Source organism: Gekko japonicus, unplaced genomic scaffold (assembly GCF_001447785.1).
Source record: "Gekko japonicus isolate JY-2015 unplaced genomic scaffold, Gekko_japonicus_V1.1 scaffold714, whole genome shotgun sequence".
Classification (NCBI taxonomy): domain Eukaryota; kingdom Metazoa; phylum Chordata; class Lepidosauria; order Squamata; family Gekkonidae; genus Gekko; species Gekko japonicus.
The window spans coordinates 808,287-832,256 of record NW_015166444.1 but is presented as its reverse complement, the minus strand read 5'-3'; the positions used below and the strand labels follow the sequence as shown (position 1 = coordinate 832,256).

At 47.4% G+C, this 23,970-nt stretch overlaps 1 protein-coding gene across 5 annotated transcripts in view; it reads right to left on the bottom strand.

Moving 5' to 3' along the window:
- Window positions 1-23,970, bottom strand: part of NTM (neurotrimin) — a 558,359-nt gene that overhangs the window by 16,819 nt on the left and 517,570 nt on the right. For 3 of the 5 annotated variants that reach the window (XM_015411989.1, XM_015411990.1, XM_015411992.1), the window contains exons 5-7: window positions 23,046-23,166; window positions 18,883-19,034; window positions 1,678-1,713 (exon numbers count right to left, since the gene is read on the bottom strand). In XM_015411989.1, coding sequence (XP_015267475.1) covers window positions 1,678-1,713; window positions 18,883-19,034; window positions 23,046-23,166 — 309 coding nt within the window. The remainder of the gene's footprint in view (window positions 1-1,677; window positions 1,714-18,882; window positions 19,035-23,045; window positions 23,167-23,970) is intronic. The other 2 variants (XM_015411993.1, XM_015411994.1) reach the window with 1 other exon arrangement.

The window sequence follows — 23,970 nt, the reverse complement described above, 5'->3', positions numbered from 1 at the left end:
TTTCAGGGACCGTTTTTTTTTACCCCTGGACAAACACTAAGGAGGTAGTAGCCACTGTCTCATTGGAAGTGCCCCACTGAGCACCGCAGCAGAAAAAAGAACATTCACACGGCACATCAGCAGTACAGAGTTAACACGGAGTTTAATTCCGTGCAGGAGAAGCTGCTGCGCTTCTCGTGCCTCCGAATGACGTGCTTGCATGCACTGATACATGCAGGCTGGTACATGCTGGTTGAAAGGGCAGCTCATTCTACATGAAGCCAGATCGCATGGTTGTGGCCCACCCTTCTCTGCTGACCTTCACCCTAGCCACCGTGAGTGCCCCGAGAAAGAAATGGGGTGGAGGAAGGGAGAGAAGAGCTCTAAACGGCCAAACGAGTCTAATTCTATAGACTCGTCTACTCTGCAAACGTGTATTTGTTTTATATTAGTCAATACAGAATGGCTTCTCCCCAAAGAATCCTGGGAATAGTCGTTGAGGGAGGTCGCTAAGAAGAATTAATTAGAAATCTTTGGCCTCACTCATAAAACTACAACTCCCAGAGTTCTCTTGTGAAATATTCTCTAAATACAATCCCTGGAAAATGAGAACTCAGGATAGGGTTGCCAGGTCCTTACTGACTGCCGGCGGGGGGCTCCTGCCTGCTCATTGGGATCTTTTGCCCTCAAAACCATAGAGTCTGCCCAAAAACTAGAGTGGCACCCCCCAACGTCAGCAATGCAATGATGTCACTTCTGGGTAACGGAATGGTGGTGTTTGGTGGTGGGGCTTCCCCGAAAATCAGGGGAACCCCCGGGGGGACCGGGGGTTTGGCAACCCTAACTCAGGTCCAAAATAGATGAGATGGTGTCCTTATGGGTAAGGTTGCCAAGTCTTTGGTATTGAACCAGACAGTCCCACATTGACCTGGGCAGTCTAGTATTTTCACTGACTGGCTGGGGGGAAATGAAAAAACCACAAAACTGGACATTTAAATGTCTGGTATTCCCCCCCCCTCCCCAGTTTTGCCCTGAACAGTTAATGAAAAGCTTGAACTGCGCAGGTCAACGAGTAAGCTTACCAAGCCAAAACAGGATGAGGCATGCTCTCTGGGCTTGAAGGAGGAGGCGCCAAGCCCAAGGAAGAAGCGAGCAGTCTCCACTTTGGGTCCTATCAGGATCAGGCTCTTGTGGCACTTTAAGATCCCTTTAAAATGGTGGCAGCCCCCTCACGGCAGCCACAAGGATACCATCACCTCTAGCTGGGCCCTCAGACTGGGTTGTAGACATTACTGATTGAAAGAAAGTCCCAGCATCCATGGATTGGGGAATGATTTTCAACACCACCATCAAACTAGAACCCTCCAAGATGCTAAAAATGGCACATAGATGACATAGACATGCTCTTAGTTGCTTAGAAACCAGTCTAACTCTACTTCCTGATAGGAGGAGATCTGGAACTGGATGCTGTAGCTCTGAACCAAGGGTTGACCGATCAAACGTGACAAGGTGGAGAGCAAGTGGACCAGCCGGAAGCTGTGCTCTCCTTGGTTGCCTTGCCGGAAACGGGGCCGTCCTCCATGCAAATGGGACAGGGAAACAGGCAATGCGTAACAGAGGGGTGATGGCGGTGGTGGTGGTGGGGCTGCAATTCAGGGAGGCAGAGTAGATGTGACATACAGCAAGCACAATACTGACCTTGGAACAAGGTTGAGCTTGTGGGCTCACTTATTTCTAAACCAGGGGAGGAAACAATGGAAGAGAAAGAAAAAGTGAAGATAAAAATAAAAATACTGTTTCATAAAAATCACCACTCCATGAACACAGTGCTGTGCAAAAGAAAATATAAGAAAATGGGATGGAGAAGGTGGGCCTTGAAGTGGATGGACGAACCGGAAAACAGCAGACGCTTTCCAGAAGTGAAACGAAGCGAAGCGTGGAAGGAAGATGCAAATGATGACTCTGTCGTGGATGCATGAGACCAGCCTTGCAAAAGAGCCCTTCTTCACAGAGGAGCTGGGTCATGATCTGTCCTGGTGGTTGGCCTAACGTTCATCTCACCCAAGACCCATTTGAAGAACACCATGGAGCCCCATTTGATAGCTAACACGTTTATCTTTATTGAAGGCGTGATCCAGGGCCAAGCTAGTCATGAGGCAGAAAAGAAGTAGTGGGTGTTGGAAGGGTGTGTTTAACCTTTGAAAGGTACGTTTAACCTTTCTAGCAGCTGCTGTCTGCCCCCTGCAATTTCTTCTCACTCTCCCCCCACTGCTTCCCTCCCCCGGCTTGCATCTTGTTCTTGTTAGCCATTCAGTCGTGTTCGACTCTTGGCGATTCTATGGGCCAGCTCTCTCCAAGTTTTCCGATCTTGTACTCTTTCTTTGAGTTGTTCCATGCTCAGGCTAGTGTCAACTTTTATCTTGCATCTTAGGAAACAGTGATTAGGGAAGGTGGATCTCAGGAATGGGAAGTAAGGGTGAGGCACGCCATCCCCGACTGCCAATTCTCTGCAAATTATGATCTCCCCCACTATACTTTGCACCAGTTTAACTGCACCTGGTGGCCAAATGACATGTTTGGATTTTTAAAGAGTTGGGAATGGCTGACCTGGACCTATCTTGGGTCCCCCACAGCCACACAGCAGCTGCAGGGAATGGCTTTCAAAAATAACAGAGAACCCAAACAGACTTGGAACACCACCACAGGAAGAGGAAACACTCCTGCCTCCCCCCCCCCAGGGCCCTTTTCCTGTGCTGAAACAGCACATGTGTGTGTGTATGTGTGTGTGTGTGTGTGTGAATTATTTCCCAGTTTTTGCTGCTCCGTGAGAAGTATTATGTGCCTGAGGGCTCCCATTTTTTAAAAAAACCCCACAAACACTGTGACATCAGAGGGGAGACGTATTAATGGCAAAAAAATTCAAGTGGATGAGAGGCGTTCTTCCCACCCCACCTCTACTCATAAGAAAACAAGAACATTGTCGGATCACACTGATGGTACATCTAGTCCAGGGGTGGCCAAACTTGCTTAATATAAGAGCCACACAGAATAAACTTCAGATGTCTGAGAGCCACAAGACTTGAACACATGTTTTTAATTGAAAAATATGCACATTTGCATATTGAAATAAAGAAACAAATGCCTTCTCCGAGCCAAGCCAGTCTGCCAGTGTGGTGGAGCTTGGAGAACGCATTTAACTTTAGATGTGGAGGGAGGGAGGGAGGGAGGGAGGGAAGAAAGGAAGGTGGAAAGAAAGTGGAAAGAAAGCAAGTAGATGGGGGAGGGAGGAAGGGAGCGGTGGAAAGAAAAAAAAATAAATGCCTTCTCCAAGCCAGCCGGCAGGGAGGGGGCTTTGAGAACACATTTAAAGTTAAAGTGTCTTTCTTTCTCTGCTTCCCTCCACCTCAAGCCTACCCAGAGAGGGGAACACTGACTGGGGAAGGGAAGACCGATCAGGGAGGCATGCCTCCCCTTCGCTTCCCCAGCCACCGTGCCGGGAGCCACACAATATCTGTGAAAGAGCCACATGTGGCTCCCGAGCCACAGTTTGGCCACCCCGGATCTAGTCCAATATTCTGTTTTCCACAGTTGCCAAAAACATGGAAAGCCTAAAAGAAGGGCATGGGGGACCAAAGGATCCCCCTTTTGTTGTCTCACAGCAACCGGTATTCAAAGGTATTCTGTCTCTCAACATGGGGGTTCCATGTAGCCGTCATGACAACCACCGATGGGCTACTCTTCCACAAAACTGCCAGTCCCCATTTAAAGCCATAAATGCTAGTGGCCATCACCACACTTTTGTGGCAAAAAGACCCACAAGCTGTCTGAAGAAGTAATTTATTTCTGTCCTGAACCAAATACCTATTGGGCACCCCCAAGGTCTAGTTAAGAAAGAGAGAGAGAAAGATCCTATCCACTTTCTCCACCTAAGCCTTTCTTATGTCCCCCCTTTAATAATTTCCCCCCTAACTTGAAAAGCATCAAACTCTTTCACCCTTAATCCTAGGGAGAATATCGTTATCCTGTTGATGGTGCCCTTTTCAGTTGCTACAATTCCCCTTCCGTAATGGAGATGAGCAGAACTTGGGGGGACTGACTCAGATGGTGTCCCCTTTCTCAAGAATTTAAGACAGGAAACAGTTTTTACCAGGGCTATTTTTGGGCAGGAACGCACAGGAACGGAGTTCCGGCTGGCTCCCGAGTTGGCCACGCCCAGCAGGAACTCATTAGCATAATAGGCCACACCCAACAGCAGGAACTCATTAGGATTGGCTACATTAGGGGTGTGTGGCCTAACATGCAAAGGAGTTCCTGCTACAAAAAAAGCTCTGGGTTTTGACAACAAACAAGATAAACAGAATAAGAATCAAAAGGTGGGTGTGGCTGGATAACCACACTTCTGGTAACACGGAGGTGCAGCCTAATATGCTAATGAGCGGTGCTGTCAGGGTGTGGCCTAATATGCTAATGTGTTTCTGCTGTTGGGTGTGGCCTATTATGCTAATGCGTTCCTGCTAGGCTTTTTCTACAAAAAATGCCCTGGTTTTTACACAGATGGATCTATGGACATTGCTTTACATGAACTGTCCGGAGGGAGACAAGCCTGAGTTTCTTTATTTGCATCATTTACAGTCCACCTTCCTTGCTAGGACTCAAGGCTAGGACTCACTTGGCATTTCTATTGCATATTTCAAGTGGTCACAGCTCTGAAGAATCAGCCATCTTGCTCATTCTTGGGGTGGCCAATTCCAACTTGGAAAATGCCTGGAGATTTCCAGGCACTGCCTAAGGATGACAGAGTTCGTGGAGGGGGAGCGAGCTCGGGGCTGGGTGTGTAGAGATCGCCGAAGGAAGATGCCATTCCCTCCAAGGGATTTTGGTAGCCTGGAGATCAGCTGTAATCCTGGAAGAAATACAGGTCCCAACCAATGTTCCCTCTAAGCTGAGTTAGTGTGAGCTAGCTCACAGTTTTTTAGCCTCCAGCTCGCACGGTTTTGTCTTAGCTCAGGAAGGGATGGCTCCAGAGCAACCTATTTTATGCAGTAGCCAAGTCACTCACTCACAACCTTAATGCCAGTAGTTTACTAAGTAGGATTTTGCTCACAAGACTACACAGCTTAGAGGGAACATTGGTCCCAACCAATGTTCCCTCTAAGCTGTGAGCAAAAATTCTACTTTGTGAGCTACTGGCATTAAAGTTGAGAGTGAGCGATTTGGCTACTGCATAAATTAGTTTGCTCCGGAGCCATCCGTCCTGAGCTGAGACAAAAAACCTGTGAGCCAGAAGCTAAAAACTGTGAGCTAGCTCACACCAACTCAGCTTGGAGGGAACACTGGCCCCAACAGAAGAATGGTAACCCTCTCTTCTGATAACACATGAGAGAGGAAGATCAGTAAGAGTAGGCAAAGTGACCTTGAGGAAAGTTTGTCTGCCATTTTAATTGGGGGAAAGTTTGTCTGCCATTTTAATTGGGGAATCCATGATAGGCTTCTCAGGAACTGAACTTGCAATATGAATTTATGGTGGTATCTGTCCTTGGGAAACTTCCAGGCCCCGTTTTGTTATTGGTAACCAATTCTCCCTCTAAGCTGTGGAGTCTAGTGAGCAAAAAAATCTACTTTGTGAGCTACTGGCATTAAAGTTGTTGGTAACTCTTCAAAGTATTATAAGGAAGGACAGTATTATGTTTCCTATATTCAACTAAGAGACCAGTGCCCTGCCAAAGACCACCCAGTAAGTTCAGGACAGAGACAACCTTTGAATCGGGGGCCTACCAGACTCAGAGCCTACTTTTACCTCTCTGTCCATTATGATTAGACTTGTCTTTTACGCTTCAAAGATGGCATTTTATTGCTACCAAAGGAATGCATTATCCACAACGGTATAACCACAAGTGCTCTGTCAATAAAGATTAATGAAGGAACTGGGATTCTGTTCTCTTGTTTTGGGCAAACCTCCAGGTCACCTGTATTGGAATGACACCTGGGCGACCTTGTCAAATCTCTTTCGCATTGATTTTTAGCATGACATGGCCCCACATTCAATGCACAGAGTCTGCGGTTGCCCCTAACAACACCGGGGCCTAGAACTCTGGCTCTCCACGGGAGACCTCTTATGAAATTAGTTTCCCCGTTAGATTAAGGGCACTATGCAGAATCAAAGTGAAGTCCCGTGGAGCTGGCGATGCAGCCAGACAAAAGGTGGGAGGGCAAAGAGAGCGAAGAAAGTGGCTGGCTATCTCGGGGTTGCGTTAATGCAGGAGGCTACAAAGTGGGTCCCTGCTGCATTCTTTGTTAATTCTCTGACTATGCTTTTGTGAGCAGAGCGAACCGAATTCCTGCCCCTGAGCTGGGCTCCTTCAAGAGTCCCCACAGGTCACAAGATTTAATCATATGGCAAAGGGACCATCCTCAGGATCTCAGTCGCGGGGAGGTTTGTAACAAACAAGCCGTGGCCAGCCACACACGAGGAGTACAACCACAGTGCTTTTCACACTGTGGAGGATTCTGGGTTAGGAATCTGCACAAAAAGTTCTCAGTGAGAGCAAACAAAGGAGTAATAGTGGTGGGGAGCTTTTTTGTATCAGGTTTTTGCTTTCATTCATCCAGGTTTGGTTCGACTAGGAAGCCCGGTCCATCATCCATAGGGCAGCTGTAGAACCATGGGACCCACCTAGGATTGCTAAGCTCCTCCTGGCAACTGGCAGGGGATGGGGTGTGAATGCTAGTGGCCATCGCCACAATTTTGTGGCAAAAAGATCCATAAGCTGTCTGAAGAATTTATTTATTTATTTCTGTTCTGAACCAAATACCTATTGGGCACCCCCAGGGTTAGGAATCTGCACAAAAAGTTCTCAGTGAGAGCAAACAAAGGAGTAATAGTGGTGGGGAGCTTTTTTGTATCAGGTTTTTGCTTTCATTCCTCCAGGTTTGGTTCGACTAGGAAGCCCGGTCCATCATCCATAGGGCAGCTGTAGAACCATGGGACCCACCTAGGATTGCTAAGCTCCTCCTGGCAACTGGCAGGGGATGGGGTGGACCTACCAGGAGTGGGAGGGAGGCCCAGGCAACGTCGCTGGTGACGTATGTTATTTTTGGTATATACCAGAAGTGATGTCTTCACATCACTGGTGTTTGGGCAAAACTCTATAGTAAAAATGGTTTCTACCAAAGAGTTTTTGCCCAAATACCAGAGAGTTGCCTGGATGTCATTGATGTGATGATGTCCTTCCTGATGAATGCTGGAAGTGACATCCCCACATTGCCGGTGATGTTGCCTGGGCTTCCCTCCGTCTCCTGGTAAGCTGATTGACGGCGGGGATGGGGCTTGGTGGCAGGGGGCTACTGCCTCCACCAGGGTGGGGGCTGGCCACCCTGGACCCATCAAAATGTGTGCCCATCATCACCTCCCAGACCTGCTACAGCCAGCAGCGAAGTCCAAGGCAAATCCTTGAGATGCTATCAACATTGCTGAGACTTGGCTTGCCTCCTGAATGATTGGCCAGGTATATTTTGTCCAGTGTTCCCTCTAAGCTGAGTTAGTGTGAGCTAGCTCGCAGTTTTTTAGCCTCCGGCTCACACATTTTTGTCTTAGCTCAGGAAGGAGGGTTCCAGAGCAAACTAATTTATGCAGTAGCCAAATCACTTGCTCACAGCTTTAATGCAAATAGCTCACAAAGTAGACATTTTGTTCACAAGACTCCATAGCTTAGAGGGAACATTGATTTTGTCCCCCTGCCCCGGTTTGCGAGCACACTAACGTTGTCAAAGGTAGGTGGTGTCCCGCTCCGGGTGTCGCGGGCCAGGAAGACCACCCCCCTGGGGCCCCCACAGAACCGGCGAAGCCCCCACAACTCACCTCACTGCGGGAAACGGCACACAACGATCCCGCCTGGGAGAAGGGGGAGGCGAATCCCCCAACGTTCCAGGCTGGACAAGCACGGGAACGAGCGCGGGGACCCTGGAGCAGCTGGCAAGCAGAGGAGCGGAGCAGCGACAGGGAGCCTAACAAGCTGGGAATGGACGCCCAAACCAAGACAAGCCGCCGGACGTGCCGGCGGCGCGGCCACAGCTTCCCTGGAAACGCCCGACCGGCGTCTCTGGTTATGAAGAGGGGTGTGGTCTGGGATGGGAGGAGAGGGGCGGTCCTGGGAGTGGGGTGGAAGGATAAAAGGGAGGGGAACAAGAGGGGCCAGGGAGGAAAACGTATGGAGGAGAACTGGAGGAGCAGAGAGAGAGCGAGGACGGAGAGAGAGAGGGAAGCCCAGCAGACGTTCTCCCCGTATGGACAGAGGGACACTCGGGGTGAAGTTTAACCCTGTCCCCTGTCAGTCTGAGGCCTTTCAACTCCCTCCCCTTTTGATTCTGCCAACAGCTGGTACGACCGCCTCGCCTGTAGCCCAGTCAAGTTTTCCAACGCCACGGCCACTGGGGGCTCTTCACCGGAGGTCCAGGAGCGGTGCGACAGGTGGAACATTTTCTTATTAACACTCGAGCAAAAAAAGTTTACCTACTCCTACTTTAGAAGTTTTCAAAAACTCAAGATCAGACTTAGGACTGGCTCAAAGTCAAAGAATCTATAATGCTACAGCTGTACTTTAATTGTCACTTACTGCAAAGACATTGCACTGGTCTCTAGCGTTTTTACTTGGCAAAATCTGGCTTGCATGGAGCCAGGGTTATTTAGGGGTTCCAAACTGGTCTCCAACAGTTTCCCCTCACCACAAATTAACTGTGGAAGTCATGAACTAGAGCCGACCTTGATAACATAGTTGGGTAACACCAGTTTTGCAAGGCTGCATGTGATAAGGTTGTGATGCATGTGATGGGAAAGATGTTGTCAAGAGTTAATCAGTCAGCATTATACATGGTCGCAGGTCCCAGGGTGGATGTGGATACCCCGCTGCCATATTACTCGAACAAACCAATTGGCCTTAATTTAGAGCCACACCCATCAGAAGTACTTCCCCCGAGTTTGCTGTTCTCCCCATCAAGCAATGGCTGCCATGACATTTATCTCCATGCAGCTGCCCAGCCCTTTAGTCGTGCCCCTCCAGAAACAGAGCCAGAACATCTCTCAAAAAAGCAGCAGGGGCCACAGCATGACCAAGGGGGCGACAATGGGGTCTTTGCCTGCTTTTGTGGGCTCCATGTCGCTGGTTCTTCCTCTTCCCGTCCATAGGCCTATATCACTTCCAGCTCACCTCTTTACATTCAGGTGCCTCTGTGGTGCTGGGATACTGGAGGTAGAAACTGACAGGTGGTCCTCTCTCCCACTGTTCTGTTTTTAAAGTCATGTAATAGCATTTGACTCTTAAGCTGCTAACAGTTTTTTAAGAGGGTCAGTCACTAGCTGCAGTTTGGTGGGCTGATGTTGCAATACTTTGTTAAGGAGTGCAATGACTCTATGAAAAAGATGATTTTTTTTTCATGGAGTATAGGGTCATTCTCCAATTTTCAGCTGTGGAATCCCAAGGACACTGGTCAATAGGATTGTCCTACATGAACACATGAAGCTGCCTTCTACTGAATCAGACCCTTGGTGGATCAAGTTCAGTACTGTCTGCTCAGAATGGCAGCGGCTCTCCAGGGTCTCAGGTAGAAGTCTTCCATATCACCTCCTGCTTGGTGCTTTTTGACCAGAGGTCGAACCTGGGACCACTGGCATGCTAAGTAGAGGCTCTTCCACCGAGCCATGGCCCCACGTGGTAATTTGGCCACCTTGGTTGTAGAAGTTTTTTAAAAATCTGGTTCAGGGTCAAACTGTGGTGTGTGTAAGGTGGCGCGTGTGCTTCGATATGTGCGCATCGCCATCTGTCATGCTTTAGCTTTTACAGTTAAATTTTTAAACAGGATGTTTCATACACTTTTCTGTTTTCGAACTCCTCTCATACGCCCCAAGTCTCTGGGCTGCGGTTGGAAGGAATTTGAATTAACCCCTGCAATATAGAAACAAATGAAGAATGAGGGACCTCATTTCTCACAATCTAACCTGTGATGTAAACAAAGGTAGGCAACCTGAAACCCACAGAAGCTGGGAATCAGATTTTTTAAAAAATAAATCTAAACTGCTTTGATATCTGGGTTGCCATTTCAGATTTCAGCAGGGGAGACAGAAGAGATTTCACAAGCATAATGGGCCAAGAGCATCAAGATTAGACTCTGAAACAAGCAGCGTGCTTTAAGTACATTTGCTGTGCTTATTTTCTTTTCTAATACTTTGTAATCATGGACATAATGTTATCAATGCAGGTCAAACAGTTTTCCTGTCCCTCCTCATTTTAAGCACAGGTATTTGTGCTTTTAGCATGCATAAATCCAGTTACTTCATCAGTGAGCTGGACAAATGCATGTGAAAGCCAAACAAGACTTTATATGCCAGGGGCATGTGACAGTTTCCCAACAGGTTTTTTTTTATTGTTGACATGAAAATTAGCTGCAGGAAGCTATGAGAGTTTGCTTAACCCTTTACCCTCTTAGCTATTTGTCCACCTACAGGAAGCATATACATGTAGGGCTACCAAGTCTCGTTGAATCGCGGCGGGGAATCGTCATTCTTTACAGGAGCTCTGCCGCGGGGGACGGCAACAGGCGTTGCACCGCCGTCGCCAGGATGTGACGCTACGCGTCGCTCTGGCAACGGGACTCCAAACAGCCCCGTTGCCAGAGCGTAGCGTCACATCCTGGCGACGGCGGTGCAACGCCTGTTGCCGTCCCCCGCGGCAGAGCTCCTGTAAAGAATGACGATCCCCCGCCGCGATTCAACGAGACTTGGCAGCCCTATATATATGTGTGTGTGTGTATGTGTGTGTGTGTTAAATGCTGTCAAGTCACTCCCAACTTCTGGTGATCTTATGAATTGACGTCCTCCGAAATGTCCTATTGTTGACAGCCTTGCTCAAGTCTTGCAAACTGAGGGTCCTCGTGGCTTCCTTGGCTGAGTCCATCCATCTCCTGTTGGGTCTTCCTCTTTTCCTGCTGCCTTCAACTTTCCCTAGCATTATTGCCTTTCCCAGTGTTTCTTGTCTTCTCCTGATGTGAACAAAGCACGATAGCTTCAGTTTGCTCATCTTAGCTTCTGGGGAGAGATGTGTATAGGTATATACACATACATGATTTGGATCAAAAATCATGCATGGAAAAGGTTAATCCACCACTCCCATTTGTTCCAGTTCCTCTGCTCCAACTCACAACTTCTACAAAAATGCTTTTCCTTAAAAAATAAATAAATTGGGAAGATGTTGCATGCATCCAGAAAATAACTACATGTGGTCTAAATAACAAGTATGCCCATCCATCCTTCCTACTGCATTTGGAATGGCTCCATCTTAGACATCCAGAAGGGACCATATTGTAAAAATTCATGCCAAAGGAGAAATGGATTCTCATTCTTTTTTAAAAAAAATCATCATTGTTTACAATTATAACTGAGTGGCTTTTTAAAATGACTTTAATGGTTCTAGATTTCCCTGTTCATTTTAATAAGAAGTCATGTCATACATTTTTTGGGGGTGGGGTGGGGAGTATAAGTTGCATCATGTAAAAATGGAAGCACTTCCTGATTAGGAACAGGGAAATATTTGATAGTCTGTCTGGCTCCGCCTTCTGTGGGGTCCATATCTTGGGTTTCCAGTGCTGCTTTGGCAAATGCTGGGAGATTTGGTGTGTGTGTGTGTGTGTGTGTGAAGGCTTTGAAAGGCAGAGTTTGGGGAGGATGTAACATCACATTCAGGTGATGCTCTTGGTTGCCTCCCCTAGTCTCTATGGTCTTTTCCAAAGCATCACTGTGTGGTGGCCATTTTTTCCTCGCTCCTCAGTTCCTCAGGGGAAGGAAATCGGGGATGTGTCACTACCCCAGCTGGGTAAATGGGATGCCTACCTACATCTTTTCCTCTTTCTTCTTCTTCACTGTCACCTCTGGTTACTACAGAATCCACGGACCATTAGAGACTTGACAGTAGGCCAGTTAATGGCCTCATGAGATGAGATTCAAGCTTCCATGTGTCAGACCGAACATGAACCTATAAAACTGCTTTCCATTGGTCCATCCAGTCCAATAGTGTCATCTCTGATGGCAGCAGATCTCCAGGGTTTCAGGCAGAGAAGGTTCTTTTCCTACACCTTCAATAGGAGAACTTTTTAACTGGAGACACCAGGGATTGAACCTGGTACCATCTGCATGCAAAAAAAAGCAGGTGTTTCGCTTGACCTCTGAGCCACAACCCCACAGACATGGTGGGAGGGGAAAAGTAACTATTCTTCCCATTCTGCAATGGGGGAATCAAGGAAAGTGAGGTGCTAAAGGCTCTGCTCTTCCCCTCAGCTCCCAACTGGCTCTAAAGGCAGGCAACGGTGCGGCCTGCCACAATGTGGAGAGCCGTGACAAATAAGCCAGGCAATTACAGCTGTCCCTGGCTGTGAGTGGTGTCAGATGGATCCATCACTCTAATCAGAGCTCTGGCATGTGGAGAAAATAGCTTCCAGATAAGGCTACAGAGCTCTCCCCGCCTCCCTTTGGTAAAGTCAATTTTTTATTTTATGTTGCAGTAATAGAAAATGCGACTTGGAAGCAAACCTGCGATTGCCGAGCCGCTTGGGTTGTTTATTCTCAAAAGCCTCCCCTAACGGACTTGCACTCCAGGGTGGCGGATGTCAGAGAGGGCTCTCTGAGGGGTTTGTTTGTTTGCTTGGATATACAGGGATTGTTTTCATTGCCACTCACCTGCGTTCCAATCCAACCCCCCCCCCACAGTCACCCCCCCCCCCCCAAGGACAATATCTCAGGAGGGAATTTCTCAAGATATATTTAGGAGGTATGAGTAGAAAATGCCCATGGAGAAGAAGATGGCCAGATCAACACTTCAAAAAAAATGGAGACAATGGTTCCAGGTAAGGAACAGGTTCCGGGTAGCCATGTTGGTCTGAAGTAAAATTCAAAAATGGAAGCCACTTAGTATTTATTTTTTAAGACCAACCAGAATGCAGAATGCAGCAACACAGGTGTTGACTTCATTGTCTCTACAGACCCGTATCCACCTTGTGCGGCCTGAACCGCACTGGCTGCCTATTGAGTACTGGATCCGTTTCAAGGTCCTGGTGCTTACCTTCAAAGTCCTAAATGACTGCATCTCCCTCTATGAAACCCGAAGGGCTTTACGATCTGCTAATCAGCATCTCCTGGTGGTTCTCGATTCCAGGGACATTCGGCTTGCCTCGACTAGGTCCGGGACCCTACCTGGTGGAATGAGCTCCCCTATGAGATCAGGGCCATGCGGGACCTTTTACAGTTCTGCAAGGCCTGCAAGATGGAGCTCTTTTAGGGTTTTTTTTATAAGTCTTTTTTATTTCTTTTTTTAACTAACATACAATATTTCAAGCAAAACACAGTACGTCCAAATATAGAAACGTGATAGAGAGTTTCGTACAAGGTGCCCCTTACACCTGTGGCCTAATTGCAGTTAATAATATCTTGTATTACGCGTGGAATGAGGGAATGGTGCTATCCTTCCTGGTTGGAAGAGAAATAGCCCTGCAGAATCAGCCATTTAAGGTACAGAGGATTCGAGGGAAGAATGTCTAGAGACTGTAAATAGGAAACAACTGGGTACCAGGTGGACTCGAATTTGGAGAGGAGTGGCACGGTTGTCTGTGATCTGCTGAGGGAGTCAGAGATCTTAGCCATGACGAAGTGATCCCATAGTTTGTTCTGCCAGGCCGTAATTGATGGTGCTATTGGGGATTTCCAGCAAGTAGCAATTGTTAAGCGGGCTACGGCGAGCAGGGTCAAGACAAGGTCTTTCCGGTGACTTTGGATCGAGTCGTCCCAATGATTCAATAAGAAGATCTCAGGTGTGAAGGTGGCGTTTTGTGATGTGATGATCTCAATTTGTTGTTTAATGGCTTTCCAAAACTGTTGAATCTTCAGGCACGACCACCAGCAGTGCAGGTGAGTCCCTTCCTGCCTGCATCCTTTCCAGCACATTGGATTACTGTTTCTGTCGAACTTATGTACTTGTTGGGGAGTTATGTACCATCTTCAAACTGTTTTGAAGAATTGCATTTTGATGCTATTATACCTTTGAGCTATTTGCTGGAGAGTCCCAAATGGTCTCCCAGTTAGTCACTTGCCAGTTCACATTTAGGTCTGCCTCCCAATTTGTTTGATGTTTAAACTTTTCTTAATTCCCTTCTGTGATTAACACTTTATAAAGCTTAGACAGCAGACCTTTTAGTTGAGGCAGTAGGCGTCCCCCCTCTGTTGGGCCTCCCCTTCAGTGGGACAGATCAGTGTTACCATCTGGGAACCCCAGTCTGAAATAGATCTCATCTACTGAGGCTTTGATTAGAAACATAGGGATATTATTGTATTTTATCTGATGTATTTTAATTGTTTTTAAATGTTTGTATATTATATTTGATGAAGCCCGCCCTGAGTCTGCTATGAGGGGAGGGCGGGATACAAATCTAATAAATACATAAATCAATAAATGACATAATTCATTGTGTAAGCTTTGGCGTTCTCCAGAACTCTTCATCAGGCTGGATGCCAAAAGGAAAAGGGAGTGGTGAGGGAGGAGGCGTTTCAGTTCATTATCTTGTGTGTCTATTTGTGCAGAATTCTCTACAGACTTGAATGGATGTTGGGTGGAGCCGGTAGTCATGTTGAAACTTTGACCGTCTGGGAAGAAGAAGGTGAGACAACGGTAAGCTCCGTTGCAAATATAAAAGCCCGTGGTTAATCCCAGGTCTCTCTAACACCAAATGGAACACACAGAGGTCCCTTAAAAAGTTGTGCCTGGAATGAAAACTTTCCCACAGAGTTCTATAAAGCTTTAGGGGCACAAAGGACGCACCACCATCTCCGGGGTTGTGATTGTTCTGAAACAAGGGAGGTTTTTTAAAAAAATTAGAGTTGCTACCAAAATTCCAGGTACATGGAAACGAAATTATTTTGATGGTACCTCCATTGCAAAAAATATATATAAAAATCTATGATTTTGAAAGAAGATACAAGCCACTGATCGGGCTAATGAAATTAGGATCCTGCACATCCCCAATTAATGGTCAGTGTTTAGGTATTTGGGGAAGGGCTGCGATTCAGTGGTAGAGCATCTGGTTGGGGTGCAGAAAGACCCAGGTTCAGCCCCTGGCACCTCTAGCTTAAAAGGACTAGGCAGGAGGTGACATGAAAGACTTTGGTCTGAGACCTTGGAAAGACACTGCCAGTCCGAGTAGACAATACCAACTTTGATGGACCAAGGGTCTGATTCCGTAGAAGGCAGCTTCATGTGTTCATGTACAGCAATCCTATTGATAAATGTCCACAAGCTGGAAATCAGGGAACGGCCCTATGCTCTGTGATGAGAACCCCCATATAGATCTTTTAAGATTGCCGAAGGATCCTCCTTGTGTTCATCTGTCCTACAGTCTCCCAGCTTCATTCCGAGTTAAGCTTTGAAAGCAAGAAATGCAAAGGAAGAGAACATCCAGCTAAGCACAAGGACCAAAAGAGAGCCACCCAAGAAATATGGGTAAAACGGGGGGGGGGGGAGAGAGTGAGAAGGCTTAGAAAGGTATACCCCAAATCCCTGGCTAGAATTCTATTTGAACCAACCAAACTCAATGAAATGCTCTAGGCTAGGAGTGTGAGTTGCATCAAACAGCTTTGCTACTGCTTGAGCACAAACGTTAAAAAAAGATCGCTAGGATCCATCTGCAATGATTCTCCTCCTCCTCCTGAGCTGAAGGTGGATTTTGCGGGTCCTCCCATTGCTTCCAAAACAGGTTTGACAAGAAACGACAGTGGGACAAACAAAAACAAACCTGTACAACCCGTACAATACCTCCACCACAATAATTCTCTGAAAAAACACTGTTGGCTGTCTCCAGTCGGAGGTGCAAGTAATGTTGCCAGGCAGCGGGAGGGTTGTGGGGTGCAGCACCGTAGGATAATTTTTAAAAAATAAATGCAGCCTTGTGTACTTACCAGAAGCCTTTACTAGAACTTACCATGAGTAGCTCTAGTAATTGCCAGAGACTCTATGGCAAAACCATAGAGTTTCTGGTGATTCCTAGAGCTACCCTGTCACTTTTGGTGAGAACTTTCTGAAAGTACATGAGGCTGTGCTTTAAAAAAAAAAATAATTCTGAGCAGCAGTGGGCAAGAGGATCTGGGATTGGGGAATCCCTTTCCCCTAGCAGAGGCTTGGCAGCCCTAGGTGCAATGGCCTGGCATCACCCACACACAGAGGTGTATGTGAGATCCTATTCTTGACAGGGTCCTTTATGAGACAAAGGCATAGAGGATGGGTCTGGCAGTGACTCTTTGCCATGGCACTGCTGAATAGAATCTCCATGTTCAAGGGAAGCATATCTCTGAGTACCAGAGACTCTGGACAAACAACGGGAGAAGGCCATCACTTCTTTTGGGATGCTTCCCAGAAGCACTTAGCCGACCACTGTAGAGAAACAGGATGAAGAACTAGATGGGCTCTTGGGAGTGATCCTGGATGGCAGTTCTTGTGATCTGCTTCTCTTCCACATCTCTTTTAGGGCCAAACCAGACGTGATAGGTAGCAACGAAACAAGCCTTGGGATTTCAGGCTGTGCATTTGGGAACCATTTTGAAGACAAATTTGTACGTGGGTTCAATTTTTCCCCCTCTGCATCTCTCACAGTTCCTATATCAATATCTTCTTCTAGGAAAGAGCTGGGACACGTTCTAAGTTCAAATGGGAAATGGCATGGTTTCAACTGAAGTTGCAGGGTGACTTCACAAGCTACAGTAATAACACAATAACAGTGGCAATAACCTGAACCAGAGAAACAGCATTTGGTCGTCTTGCCAGCAGCCACCAGGGATCATTGCCTTTTATCTCTTTACACTGTTATCAAAAGGATGCTGTATTCTGTAACTGCAAGAATACTACTCCCTGAAAGTTTTGCTGGTTCTTCTGCTGGCAACTAGTGGGAGGGTTGTGGGTGGGGACCCAGGGAGGCACAATGCTGGGTGCGGCAGCACGTCAGTTCCAATAACAACCTGGAAGTGGCATAGGGTAGCTCTAGGAATGACTGGAAACTCTCTGATAAAACCATAGACTTTCTGGCGATTCCTAGAGCTACATGCCGCTTGAAGCAATGCCGGGCGACAGGTGCTGGGGGCGGGGAATCCCTTGCCCCTATTGAGGGCTTTACAGCCCTAGCTACCACACCACTCAAAACACTCTCAGTGCTCTACTTAAGAGATGCTGCCAAAAATGTCAAGGCACCAACGAGAGGGCAGGCTTGCAACAAAACTGTACCTATTATGTGACTCTGGTGTAAGTGCAGAACTTTCCTCCTCCTCTTCCCAAAAATCCAACTTCCTGAAAAATCTGAACATCCATTCTTACAAAAAGGAAGTTCCTAGTTCAAGATAACCTTGGAAGTCCTGGACCAAAGTGAACGCTTCCCTCTTTCAGAGCAGGGGAGGTATTCTATGCTATTTCCAACAACATATCTGAACCTTCTACAGAAGTTAGGAGGAAAAGAAAAATGACAGACTTCAGAAGAAGAAAAGGACATTTTAACAAGAAGAGTATCGCATGGGTCACTCTTAGACTGTATGATGAGGAAGGATACGTGGTTACTCCGGCAACCAGATGGTGCCTTTACATTATGAAAAAGGAAAGCAGCATGTAGACCTGCTAGGAATTCTGCTGAAAGCAAAAGTCAAGGTGAATCCTGACATTTCTGCTTTTGGCAAAAACTTCCAAAGAATGTCCAGAGAAGGCCAAAGAGTTTGATCCAATTAGCAACATTTCTCAGGGGATTTCAAACACACTGGTTGATTTTTCCAAGTCAATTAAAGAGAGGAAAGAGCTGAAGGAAGAAGGGCCGGGGAATCCATTGCCGGTCACAGTAGCAAAATGTTGACAGAAGATGCAGAGATGAAGCACGACGAAGCATCTGGGTGGACTTCCCCTCCACATCTGGAGGTTGCTCCTTTCCCAAGACTCCACCCTGGTGGGACATCCCACCATTTCTGGTGCCGACAATATCCGAACATGCTAAAATTCCAAACCCAGAAGCTGGAGTCCTGGGATCTGTGTACCAAGCCCTCTTTCTTTAGCAGTAGATAAAACAGGGGGTAAAAAGAGGTTTCCTACTTGGGAACATCTGGAGAATCAGATGAGCAGCCAGCTGAGGCTACCCATTGTCTCAACAGAGACTCTAAGGGCCAAACTAGATGATATATGTGACATGACTCAGGTGGGGGAATTTGTGACTGCAGCAAGTGGTGCCCCAAAAAAGGGCCAACCCCACCCCCTTGCTGTTTCAGCTGGAGAAAACAGCATGGGAGGGAAGGCCAAAGTAGGGTTGCCAGCTCTGGGTTGGGAAATACCTGGATATTTTGGGGATGGAGCCCGAGGAGGGCGGGGTTTGGGGCATAATGCCATAGAATCCAACTTCCAAAGTGGTTATTTTCTCCAGATGGACTGATCTATGTCACCTGGAGATCAGTTGTAACAGCAGGAGACCTCCAGCGACCACCTGGAGGTTGGCAAACCCAGGTCAAAGCCTCCCTTCTCCTGTGTACATTTCTGAACTGATTTGGGTCCTGGGGCACTTGGGAATGCACGTTTCCCTAGAAGGCACATGTATCTGCAAGTCAGGTCCAGAACTCTGACCCCCCCGACTCGACCCCTGACCTGATTTGCATCACATGTATTGTCTAGCTTGGCCCCAAAAAAGGATGCCATAGATTTAGCACTCTGACCAGCACACCTCTCGTATGCGTCCCCATCTTACCCTTTCCTTGCAAATAAGCCCTTCTTTTTGGGGGGGGGGGTTTGTCCCTGTGCCTCTGTCCCTCACCCCGTGTCCACCTGTCGCTGAGACAATGCTCCCACATGCCCTACTTACCGTACAGAATGATGCTGGCGTTAGTGTTCCCTAACTGGTTGTAAGCAACGCAGGTGTAATTCCCGTAATCTTGTTCCGAAACATTGAAGAAAGTCAGGCGGGAGAAGAAAGCTTTGTTTTCCACTTTCAAGCCTTTCTGCCCTTCGCTGAGCCTGAGGTGAGGGAGCGTAGCAAACCACGAGAGAGAAAGAAACAGGGGAAGATTCAGAAGGGAAGATTTTTTTAAAAAAAATAGCTATCAAGGACTTTTTTTAAAGAATTTCCACTGCAGCCTATTATCTCCTATCCGACATACAACATTTTTATCCAACCCTTCCTTATGAGGAAGAAAACATTACATAATGGTTTCCCTTCCTCCATTTTATCCTCACAACAACCACCCTGTGAGGTAGGCTAGGCTGAGAGTGATTGATTTTCCACAAGCAGCTGCGCCGCCCTCGCTCTTCCCTTTCCCCTGATTGTATTCGTCAATCTCCCACTACTTGCTGCTCGGCTGCATTTTGACCGACAGCATCCCCCAATTTCCCTCACGTCTTCTTGATATCAAAAAACAAGGATCTAGAAGACGCAGGGGAAATCGGGGAATGCTGCAGGTCAAAATGCGTCCGAGCAGCAAGTAGTGGGAGATTGACGAATACAATCAGGGGAAAGGGAAGAGCGAGGGCGGCGCAGCTGCTTGTGGGAAATCAGTGAGCGACTGGTCCAAAGTTACCCAGCAGGCTTCACGGCACAGTGGGGATTCACACCCTGGCTCTCTCTGTTTGTGCCTTACACTTTAAGCCAAGGGTCTCCAACTCTGTGCCTGTGGGTGCCACGGTGCTTGCCAAAACCTTTCCTGGTGCCCGCCGAGTGTTTTTCAAAAGTGGGCAGGGCCAGGTGGGGCTTGAATGCAGCAGGGCTTCTGATTGACTGTGCCGATTAAAAGGCACCCTGTTAAACAGAGCTTCAGCCTTAAGTGCTGAAGAGTTCCTCTCAGAGTTATGCACAACATCGCTCCCTGGCCTTTTGTGGCTGGCTCTGCCTCCTCCAGCAGCCATTTTGTTGTGCCCACCATCTTGTGTCAGAATTCTAAAGGCGCCTGCAGGGTTGAAAATGTCGGGGGGGGGGCTGCTCTAGATAAGACTAGATACAGATGTGACTTTCAGTGTTCACACGATCCCCTTACGAAGTCATTGAACTGAACCCTTAAACTCAGAACGGGAATGTTCTCTATTTTGATTCTTTTAAATACGACTCCGTATTTTTGCTGATGGTTCCTTTTCATGGCATTTTGCTGCCGCTTTCCTAAGTCCCGTCGTATTCTTGTGTGGATTTCGTGGAGCTTTTACATGCAATTTAGATGGCATTTATACCTAAATGGAGGCAATTTATACAGACAGAATACATAAAATTATTGATGCACAAATAACGTTTAAAATGTGTATATTTTACAGGAAACATTTGGTGCCAGGGAACGGAAAGTAACGTGAAAAGAGAGACTAATGGATTTTATCTGTACAAACAAATCAGGAACATTAATGGCTTCCCCGGTTCTCTTCGGCCTCCTCAGCTGGGGCCCTACTCTTGTGCTCCCGCACTGCTGAAGGTGAAACAAGGAATCACAGAGGAGGGCAAACCATTTTCAGCCTTTGCACCCAGGCTCAGGAACTCTCTCCCGCAGGGAGTCCAAAGCAGTGTTCCCTCTAAGGACACTGGAGCTGAGGGAAATTATGTAATAATGTATGGGTTTGGCTGACTGGGTATTGTTAGGGGTCATTTCCTGCAGGAGCACACAGGAGCGGAGCTCCAGCAGTAAAGAGCCCAGGGGGCGGGCACATGCAACAAGCCCCGCCCCCTGCTCCCAGCAGCCCCAGGCCAAAAGGAGCAAGAACCAGCCAGGTAGGTTGCAGAGCCCCCCCCCCCCGACAGCAATCCAAAACTGTCCAGTGGCACCTTTAAGGCCAAGGTTTATTCAGGTACAAGCTCTCCCTCCTCTGTGAGAGCAGATCTGCGCATCCCCCCCCATAGCTAGCAATCCAAAAGAGTCCAGTGGAGCCTGAGCGGTGGGTGTTGCCTTCTGATACACTTCCAGTGATGTCAGGGTGTGTGGCATATGTAAATAAGTTATGCTAATGTTATGCTAATGAGCTCCTGCACCTCTTTTTCTACGAAATGACCCCTGGGTATTGTTATTTATTGTTTTATTGTTTACATTGCTGCTGATTTTATGTTGTGAGCTGCCCTGAGCCCATTTTCTTGGGTAGGGCGGGGCATAAATTTAATAAATAAATAAATAAAAATTAATGAACTAGAGACAAAAATAGAACTACAGTGGTGACAGACCTACATGTAAATTTCTGTAAATGGTTTCCAACTTAAAAAAAATTAAGTCTATACGCAATTGTCGTCTATATGCCATGTGTTCAAATATCGATGGAGTTCTAAGGTTTTCAGTCCACTGATTTACTGGAGCACCACTGTGGTGTTAGTGTTAGATTATCGCACCAGGATCTGCTCCCCATCAGATCCCTGCTCTAACATGAAAGCTTGGGCCAGTCGCCATCTCTCAGCCTTACCGACCTCCCAGGGTCGTTATTGTTATGAAGAAACAGAGTACAGAAGGACTATTTTGTTATATGCTTTGGGCCCCCACTGGGGAGAAAGGCAAGGTATCAATAGATAAATAGCCACAGCTACTGGAAGAGCTGTGCGATTAATTGGCTTGCTCCACTTCAGCAACGAACAGCCTTCCCCAGCCACGCCAGACCCACAGTGCAGGCTGGTCACCAAAAGATGGCACTGTGGTACAGAATGCTTCTCAACTGGTACAAACTGCAAACTGGCTTCTCCTGCGACAATGGTGAACACTTCGCAAAGAGGCAGGATGCTACTCTACATCTCTGCAATCAATATCCATGCCTGAAAGTGGCTTAGAGGCAGCTGGGCCAGCCCTTTTCGCCACACTTAGCAGTCACAAGACCCTTGGATTTTATTCCTTCCTTTTCCTAACCTTCCCCCACTTACCCTGCTTAGGTAATTCAGCTTCTTCATACATAGTTTTTAAAATTCTTTTTCCCCTCAGCCCTTTACATTTTTAACATGGATAATTTATCCCAGCAGGTGCCCAGTCCTACACTGCCACTGCCCTGATTTGCTTCGGATCCTGATTGACAGCTCATAGTAGCTTCCCATTTGAATGCACTGCTCACAACACACAGCCTACCACCTTTTGAAGAATGCCTTAATCAAATGGACAACACATCTGGATTTGCATTCCAAATAGACCTCTTTACTACTGAGATAATTAGTGTGTGGGGAGGAAAGACCCATGTCCAGCAATTTTCAGCGGGGTTTTTCAAACAGAGAATGATTCCTTGTCCTTTTATTGTCTGGGAAAATCTGAAAAATAACCCCCGTTTATGAATCTTGGATTACAGAGGAGCCTTGGTACGATAATCATCTTTGGCAAGGAGAACTAGTATTAAACATAATTGCAAACTTTACATACCAAGGAATGTCTCAGGGCAAAGGGTCTACAACACCCATGAGCGTTACCTGCATACTTCTTGTTCAGAAAATTAATTATAAATCAGAGTGGTGGCAGAGTGACATGAGCAGCGCGAAAAACTGGTCCCTGCCCCACAAAGGCTACAGTCTCAATGGGGGAGACAACAAATAGAAGGAACAAACAGGAGACATAAGGTAAACACAGGCAAATGAGCTTAGACACCATTTTGGCCACATTCGCAAATCCCCATGGTTCTGCACTCACATTCACAAAGGTCCATCAGTGGCTACCAGCCATGTTGACTAAAGGGAACGCCCGCATTGAGAGGCAGTCAGCCTCTGAATCACAGTACCAGGGAGCGATATCGGGGATGGCCTTGGCCTCTGTGTCCTGTTGTTGGCCGTCCAGAGGAACTGGCTGGCCACCACATGAGACAGGATGCTGGACTAGATGGACCACTGGTCTGATCCAGCAGGGCTCTTCTGATGTTCTTATGAATTGCCTCCTCCGTTCATCGGTACTGGTCCAATAATGAGGATTTGGTGGACCCCACCCTTCTATTTCCCCTGACTCTGTGTAAGGCAGAGTTGTTACAGGGTCTTCGGGAGTGAGTGGATTACACATGGGTGTGGTTCCAAAGACCATATTCCAGCAGCCTCTGCACACATTCATTTACCTTTTGTCATCTTTATACCACTGGAACTTGGCTGATGGAACTGCAGAGGCATCACACTGGAGGATTCCCTTCTGTCCTACCGGAACGCCGGTACTCTTGGCCCCTGAAATGTATGGTGCATCTGTAGAGGAAGGAACAGGTCAGGGGGGGTTTCTGTGGTGGCACAGAGAAATACCTTTATCCTATACGTGCATCACTACATCGTTTTCTTCTCTTCCTCGCCAACATGAACAGCTCAAGGCAGACATTCCCTTTCCCACCTGGGTTCGCAGAGAGTCCCTGATGTGGCAAAGCAATATCCATGTTCTGATGCTCAGCACTTAGAACCAAAGAAGTTCAGGCCCGTAGCTAGCATGGGGCCCACGGGGCCTGGCCCCCTTGTGTTTCTTCTGGGCCCCCTCCCTACGGGGCTGCCCCCAAAGTGCTCCAACTTACCACCTGCACTGTACTTCCATTTAATTAGCTGGCGGGCCCCCCCAAGGCCCCCTCCCAAAGAATTCCCTAGCTACGGGGCTGAAGAAGTTGTTCTTTTGACTTGTAGTCATGTTGCAGCTGCAAGTCTCTGTGGCAACTCATGCAAGCAAGCAAGCAAACAAACAAACACAGATGGGCCCGATTCTGATTGGTACAGCGGTGGAGGGGATGAGAGTAGGGTTGCCAAGTCTGGGTTGGAAAATACCTGGAGACTTTGGGGGTGGAGCCAGGAGACGGCGTGGTTTGGGGAGGAGAGGGGCCTCAACATAATACAATGACATAGAGTCCACCCTTCAAAGCATCCATTTTCTCCAGGGGAGCTAATCTCTGTCGGCTGGGGATCAGATGTAAAAGCGGGAGATCCCCAAGCCCCACCTGGAGGTTGGCAACCCTAGATGAGAGGTTTCCTTCCCCTGCATGCTGTTTTCGGCAGCCAAAATGACCCACAGCC